Source organism: Cyprinus carpio, chromosome A13 (assembly GCF_018340385.1).
Source record: "Cyprinus carpio isolate SPL01 chromosome A13, ASM1834038v1, whole genome shotgun sequence".
In the NCBI taxonomy this organism is placed as follows: Eukaryota; Metazoa; Chordata; class Actinopteri; order Cypriniformes; family Cyprinidae; genus Cyprinus; species Cyprinus carpio.
The window spans coordinates 28,673,829-28,681,474 of NC_056584.1; the positions used below are offsets into that span (position 1 = coordinate 28,673,829).

The window sequence follows — 7,646 nt, forward strand, 5'->3', positions numbered from 1 at the left end:
CTCTCATCTGTTTCCATCTGCACCTTCCCGAATGATGTCCTGGTGCTCTTCGTGACTGCTGAATGAAGATCATTCGTGAAGAGCTTTGTTTAGTTCTTACAGCACTCACGTGGAGTGGAATCCTTCACATGTTCACAGAAGAGCTTGCATGTAAATGAACAGATTCATATGAGGGAGATTCCTCAGACATGCAGCATCACCTTTTCTCTTTGAATTAACATTTTGTCACAGTTTCAGGGTTCGAGCTCTTTCAGATGATGGGCTTTCAAAACAGCTTCACATTAATAAACGGGAAAACGTTAATGTTGTTAAATTCCTCAGTTATCAAACAAATTCAGTTTCAGCTCTACAGAAGAGTCATTATTCAGATCAGTTCAGATAATTCTCGATCGAATGATACTGAAAAAGGCTAAAATCATTGCTTGTACTATTTTAGTACTGACTTTACACCGAAGTACTGGTGGTTTTGACATCATCAGTTCACAGTATTAACTGTAATGTATTTCTGTGATGCGCAGCTGTATTTTCAGCATCATTACTCCAGTCTTCAGTGTCACTTCTGATTATTATCAATGTAGAAACAATGTAGAATATTGTGCTGTCTTACCATAAACAAAGAAGAAGAACAGTTGTGCTGCACAATATTTTTGTGGAAACTTTTGATACATTTTATTTTTCAGGATTCACAGATGAACAGAAAGTTCAAAAGAACAGCATTTATTTAAATATAAATCTTCTGTAACATTATAAATGTCTTTACCGTCACTTTTCATCAATTGAATCCTTGATGAATAAAAGTATTAATTTCTTAAAAACAAATCTTACTGAGCCCAAACAGTAGTGTTTGTCCTGCAGTGAATCAGAGCTGAAGATGATGAGAAATAATCAGCTGATACTGAAACACACCGCTGAGATTCAGAGAGGTGTGTGTGTGTGTGTGTGTCTGTGTGTGTGTGTGTGTGTGTGTGTGTGTGTGTGTGTGTGTGTGTGTGTGTGAGTGAGTTTGAGCCGTGCTTCTGTCGTCTGGTTGTGGTTCTCTTTATAATAAGCATATATTCTCTCACCCCCTCTTTTTACTACTCTCATTTTCTTATTAGGCTGATGTTCTGTTCTTCTTCTGTGAGCAGGATGTTTAGATGTTCTTCTGCTGAATTATCACTGGCAGTGCTGTGTTTATCGCTCCGATCTGTCGCTGCTTCTCACCGGACCGTCTCTCATATCTGAAACCTCTTGGTTTCTTTCATGTTTTCTATCTTATCGAGCGCATCTGATTCAGATCCGTTTTCAAACCTTTATTTTAAGCTTGAAAAGCGAATCAGAAACACTGCTGCTGTCACTATTGCACATCATTTAATTCAGTGTCTTGATGAGCTGCTCTGATGTAATGGTCTGGAGTTATTGAAAACATATGATGAATAACATGATATTGTTAATTGTAAATAATAGTATTTCAGATGGAGAGTAAATGAAGTGGATCAGACTCATTCTAATGATGTGATCTAGTCTAGCTGTCACTGTGTGGTGGACAGTTTGAGTCTGATATTAACATGTTGCATTCGAATAAAGCTGAAAATACACAACGCACTTTACAAATCCACACACATTCAGAGAAGGGACTCTTAATGCACTGCAGAAACAACTGGAAATGTTTTACTGTTGTGATGTATTCAGATGATAATATTCAGGTTTCAGGATTATGTATGAGCATCAGCAGAGCAAAGTAAAGAAACACATGAACAGAGAGAACAAGAAAACACTTTTGATTGAAAACAGCTCTCAGAAAACATTCGCACCGATCATAAGTGAACACAGACCTGGACTATTATAGTTAACTAAAACTGAATTAAAAAACATATTCGTTACTTGAAATAAAATGAACCTTAATTGAAATAGAATAATACTGAGATTAAAAAAGAAATAATAAAAATGACAAAAAGACAAAATTACTAAAAATGTAACTTAAAATGAAAAACGGATTCAAAATATGAATAAAAACTATATTAGTACCTCAATACTAAATGACACAAACCAAATGTGAAACAAAATAGATTTAATCGATAGTCCATATCTGTACAAATGCCTTTGAATGTTACATTTGTTACGTTTTCTGAAGCTGTGTTCATGCGTTTCATTATTTTAGATCTAAGCATTCATAAATACGGTGGATGAGCAGAAAAGACAGATAAATTCAGTTTGGTTGGATTTAAAATCATCCAACAGTGTGAATGGAAAGTGGAGTATTTACTCATTAGTAAATATTTAAACCTTGAAAGCATCATTACTGCAGTGAGCATCAGCAGCGTGGGGTTCAGCGGATCCCAGCAAACACACCCCGATGAAGCAGAGACTCCCGAGCGCTGGAGACGCTGCGTCAGACGTGACGTGATCCTCCATCAGCTCTGGACCCGTGACACCAGATCAATCCTGCTGCTCCGGGAGCTTGTGGAAAATCCAATGAGTGCTTCTGAATACCTGCCTCGGTTTGGCACTGGCCTCGTGATCACCGCGTGTCTGTCTGAGTGGTTTCTGTCTGACCGCTGGACTAGAGTTTAGACTTTAAATAGCCGGTGTGAGAAAAAGCCTCAGGAACGAGTCCCATAACATCAGAGCACTTCAGCGGCGTGATAACAGCAAACCAGAGCCGCGGTTGGGTTCACATCACGGTTCTAGAGCCGCGGTTGGTTTCATATCACGGTTCTAAAGCCGCGGTTGGGTTCACATCACGGTTCTAGAGCCGCTGTTGGGTTCTGTTTGCTGTGGAGGTTACCAGCAATGTGAAAGAACAATAGATTCACTTTTCACTTAATAATGACAATAACAATAATTGCTCTCTGTTAGTTCATGTTAATTAAAGCATTAACAAATGAGACTTTAAAAGATGCTCCTTTGTAAAGTGTTCCCAAAAAATCTATTTTCTTAAAAAAATGTAAAATAATAATAACACCTAAATAATGCAATCAAGTCAATGAACTTGGGCTACTTATAAAAATGCATGTGCCATGGATAAATAAAATGGAATAGCAGGACAATAAGGAAATGATTTTAATCAGATATGTAATAACTAGCTTTGGCTGCGAGCGCACTGAAGATCGTCACTCAGAGAGCAAGCTTTAGGATTTTATGGGTTAAAATAGCTCGAATGTTTGGATTCAACTTACATGCTATAGTGCATAGATGGTTGTGGGATTTTCCCGCTTTATAATCGCAAAACCTGCGGGAATGTGTAGAATTATGCACAATGGCCACAATCCCACAGCGAAATTCAGGCCCTGGTTTTATTGCACAAAATCAAGCACAAGTGAACTTGACTGTGCTAGTCATGAAGATACACAGTAACTCTGTGGACACACTCTTTCCATAAGATTCTTTTACAGTCGTGTCTTGTTGTTATTATTATGATTTTTCTGTAGCCTTCATGACAGATTTGTTCTGCACAACACCAGGGTCATGGGTTCAGTTCCCAGCGCTTTCATGAACTGATGAAGCGTAAACCATGAATTACCGTCTCTCCAGGAGCCTGTATTAGTGTGTTGAGGTCATGTGAGGAGTAAGAATGACAGGAAAATAACAGTTCTGCTATTCTTTGATGTTACTTGATTACGTCTCTCCAGGAGCCTGTATTAGTGTGTTGAGGTCATGTGAGGATCTGACCTCTGAACTCCTGCAGCGCTGGAGCGATCCGCAGTCTTCTGAACCCGAGCCGTGGAAAGTTTGGGTGCGTCTGCACTGTACGAGCCTCATGCACGCCCACTTTACAAAAACAAAATGATTGTGAACTTATATTAAAATGGGACATTTTGGGATTATCGTAATTGGTCATTAGTAAAATGAAAGGCTTGTGCATTTTCATTCATTTGGGAGATTTTGGGATTATCCCGTGATGACGTCGTCTTGTTTCTAATGTGTTAGTCCCACGCCAAACTTTTCCAAATTTCACCTCATGTACGACCTAAACTAAAACAACATCAGAGCTCTACTTTACTTAATTTCACCAGCCTTTAGTAGAAGCAGCAGTGAGCGGATTTGAGCTCAGAGAGTCAGACGGATGTTCACTTCATCCGTTTGCTTGAGAATGAATGAGAGACTTTTATTAGTTGGACAGTGGAGATGCCAGCAGGCTTTGCAGGGACCGAGTCTGTGTTGACAGACAGAAACAGACGTGTTGATCTGCAGAAGAGCTGAAGGTTTGGGGGTTTCCACTGTGGTGAAGAGTGAGCTGTGTTTGAGGACGCTTCATGAAGGGCTTCCTGTATGTTGTTGTGCTCAGAAAGCAGTTACCGTGGTAAGAAACATGCTAACCTGCTCGATGCAAGAGACTGCTTCGAGTTTGTTTTATTGTACAGCTGCATGAAGCGCGGCGACGGAATGAGTCCTTCTCAAACGCAGTGCTGTTGATCTGTTGGTTCAGTTCTAGCAGACTCTGCTGACGATGTGCATGAACTGAGAGTAACTGTGTGTGTTGTGTCCTGTGCAGCAGAGCCGTGATGACCGACGTGATGATCAGCGCCGCACCGATGGACGACATGAGGCTCAGTCCCAGCAAAGAACGCCTGACCTTCCAGGTAACATCCGCTCCGGCCACTGCAGTCAAACTGAACAGAATCTGATTCACAAATTTCATTTAGACTTTTTAGGAAATTCTGTTTGATGTTATCCCAAATTCTGCTCTCTCTGTTTTCATTTTAATTACATTTTAATAATCGAGAAGGATGTTAAATTCTTAAAACTTTTGAATACAATTGAATAGTTTGCTAAAAAGCAATATTAGAGCCCCATGAAATACGTTTTTAGAAATTCTGTGTTAGTCTATTTAAATTTTTCTGGATTCTGTTTTTTGATTGAGTGCAAATGTGTTATGAAAACAGCAGTCCTGTAACTCAGACAGTAGAGTGTGAGCTTGCTTTGATTCCTGGAGAATACATGAACTGATGAAGAGTAAATGTGTCAAAAACCAATGCATAAAGCTTAATCTTTTGAAATGTAATTAGATGCAAATGTAACGATTCCTTTTATTTTAAAGTCTGAGCAATAGAGGTTTACAACATTTTCTCATATTTGGTGCAGTTTATTAATATTATTTTGACCGACTTGCTGTGATTAATCTGATTAAGTGTACAGCCCTATACTTTTGATTTATTCATCCAACATTTGCCAAATTCATTCTGTTATGCAGTAAATTCCACTTTTTCTGATGGATTCAGTGCGTGTTCTGAAGTTCTGTCTCTTTAACGCTTCACCTGAGTGTTTAGAGATGAGAAGGTCTTCCATTAGCGCTCATGAGGAGGTGAACCCTGTCCTGACCTCCTCTGAGCTTCCTGTGTCTCGAACCGTCTCAGGAGATGCTGTGGAAATATTTAGTCTCTTTGTAGAATGAAGGGCTGATGTTCTTGTTCCTCTGGGGTTTTTGTTCAGAGTTTAACGGCTGATGGTTATTTCCAGTCTGGATCTTCAGTCTCATGCTCTGCTGTTGTTTATGGATCGGGGGTCAGACGAGGGTCTCATGGTTCAGTTCCTGCTATAGAACATCCCTCTTGTCCTTCTTTTCATCTGTTTTCTTTCTCATCATTCACTCTCACACACACACACACACACACACACACACACACACACACACACACACACACACTAATGTTCTTTCCACTGGCGTGTTGCCCAAACTGTGTTATTGGTTTCCCTGCCGCCCATGTGTCACTGAATGATGCCGAGCTAAAAATACACATCACTTCATCCAGAATTCAGCCGAAACGAGACTTCAGAACTTCAGGGGAACAACGTGTGTGTGTGTGTGTGTGTGTGTGTGTGTGAGAGAGTGTGTGTGTGTGTGTTTGTATGAGTGTGTTTTTGTGTTTGTGTGTGTGTGAGAGAGAGAGTCTGTGTGTGAGTGTGTGTGTGTGTGTTTGTATGAGTGTGTTTTTGTGTTTGTGTGTGTGTGTGTGTGTGTGTGTGTGTGTAAAGTGTAAAATTTGTGTGTGTGTGTGTGTGTGAGAGAGAGAGTCTGTGTGTGTGTGTGTGTGTGTGTGTGTGTATGAGTGTGTTTTTGTGTTTGTGTGTGTGTGTGTGTGAGAGAGAGAGTCTGTGTGTGAGTGTGTGTGTGTGTGTGTGTGTGTGTGTGTGTGTGTGTGAGAGAGAGAGTCTGTGTGTGAGTGTGTGTGTGTGTGTGTGTGTGTGTTTGTATGAGTGTGTTTTTGTGTGTGTGTGTGTGTGTGTGTGTGTGTGTGATAGATGGTGTGTGTGGGTGTGAGTGTGTTTTTGTGTTTGTTTGTGTGTGTGAGAGAGCGAGAGTGTGTGTGTGTGTGTGTGTGTGTGTGTGTGTGTGTTTAATCTGACTGAATGTTCTTGATGTCTCTCCGCTCAGATCTTTCCGGATCCCTCAGACTTCGAGCGCTGCTGTAAGCTGAAGGATCGTCTGCCGTCTATCGTGGTGGAGCCGACGGAGGGCGAGGTGGAGAGCGGGGAGCTGCGCTGGCCTCCCGAGGAGTTCCTGGTCAGCGAGGAGGAGGAAGAGTGTGACGGAAACCTGCAGAACGGACAGATGCAGAACTCTCAGCACTAGAGAGGAACCGAATGACTCTCTCTCTCTCTCACACACACACACACACACACACTGATTCCCAGGCACAGAATACACGATCACACCAACGCACACAGAACAACTGATCCACTGGCATCCGTTCTCTCGGACCATGAGCCGGACTTCAATCCCACCAGAGTGTGTGTGTGTGTGTGTGTGTGTGTGTCAGAAGATTATTCTTCATGATGATGGTGATGGTCTGTCCTGCACTCATTCCTGTTATTTACATGCTTTTCTGAATAACACCAATCTTCCTGATGTGTTTGTATGTGGATGTGACTGTAAATATTCTGAAGATGAATGACAGGTGAGACGTCTTTAGTCTGCATCAGTCCTGAATTCTGTAGGAGAACCGCAGCCGTCTTCCTTTCGTCTGGTATAGATGTATTTGTCCACAGCAGGACCATGGATCCTGCGTCTCCGTCTGTCTGTTTGTATGCAGTATATATATGTGTGTGTGTGTGTGTGTGTAGATGTCAGTGTTTGTGCTGCAGGTCCGTCACAGAATCACTTCCTGTCTGTTCATCTGTAAAGACTCAGGGAGTTTGCTCTTATTTTGTATGTACGCCGCTTCCTCTCTGACTGACAGAGGCTGTAAATAAACCATTTGAAAGTGCTTTACAAACCGAGACTCTCTTCAGACTCTGTGTGTTATAAACTGAAGGAAAAGCTTGAGGAAATACACACCCAGAGAGTGTGTGTGTGTGTGTGTGTGTGTGTGTGTGCGTACTTAAACATATTTTGCAGACAAATTTGAACCCAGAAATGAGTTAAACCTGAGAAAACCTCCTTTTGGGGCCATCCTTATTTGTAAACACCGTATAAAAAAAAGTGTAGCAATGCAGTCATAAAAACAATAGAGGTCTGTACAGTGTTGCTGTGAATGTGTGTCTGTGTGTGTGTGCAAAAGCTGTGAATACTCTGTTTTTCTAAGTGTTTGTTTACATCTGTGTGTGTGAAACAGGCCGTGTGTTTTTATCCTGGCTTGTTTCTCTCTCGATGCGACTCGCCACTCAACACAAAGACTTTAAACATATGGTGACTTCCTGCAGAGGATCGATGTATGTGTGTGTGT

At 41.2% G+C, this 7,646-nt stretch overlaps 1 protein-coding gene across 3 annotated transcripts in view; it reads left to right on the forward strand.

The window, feature by feature from the left end:
* Positions 1 to 7,196, forward strand: part of lbh (LBH regulator of WNT signaling pathway) — a 7,542-nt gene extending 346 nt beyond the window's left edge. The window contains exons 1-3 of one of the 3 annotated variants that reach the window (XM_042769581.1): positions 4,131 to 4,282; positions 4,475 to 4,562; positions 6,356 to 7,196. In XM_042769581.1, coding sequence (XP_042625515.1) covers positions 4,236 to 4,282; positions 4,475 to 4,562; positions 6,356 to 6,553 — 333 coding nt within the window. In that variant the 5' untranslated portion in view covers positions 4,131 to 4,235 and the 3' untranslated portion in view covers positions 6,554 to 7,196. Of the gene's footprint in view, positions 1 to 4,130; positions 4,283 to 4,474; positions 4,563 to 6,355 lie in introns of those variants that run through there. The other 2 variants (XM_042769582.1, XM_042769583.1) reach the window with 2 other exon arrangements.
* The last annotated feature ends 450 nt before the right edge of the window (positions 7,197 to 7,646 follow it).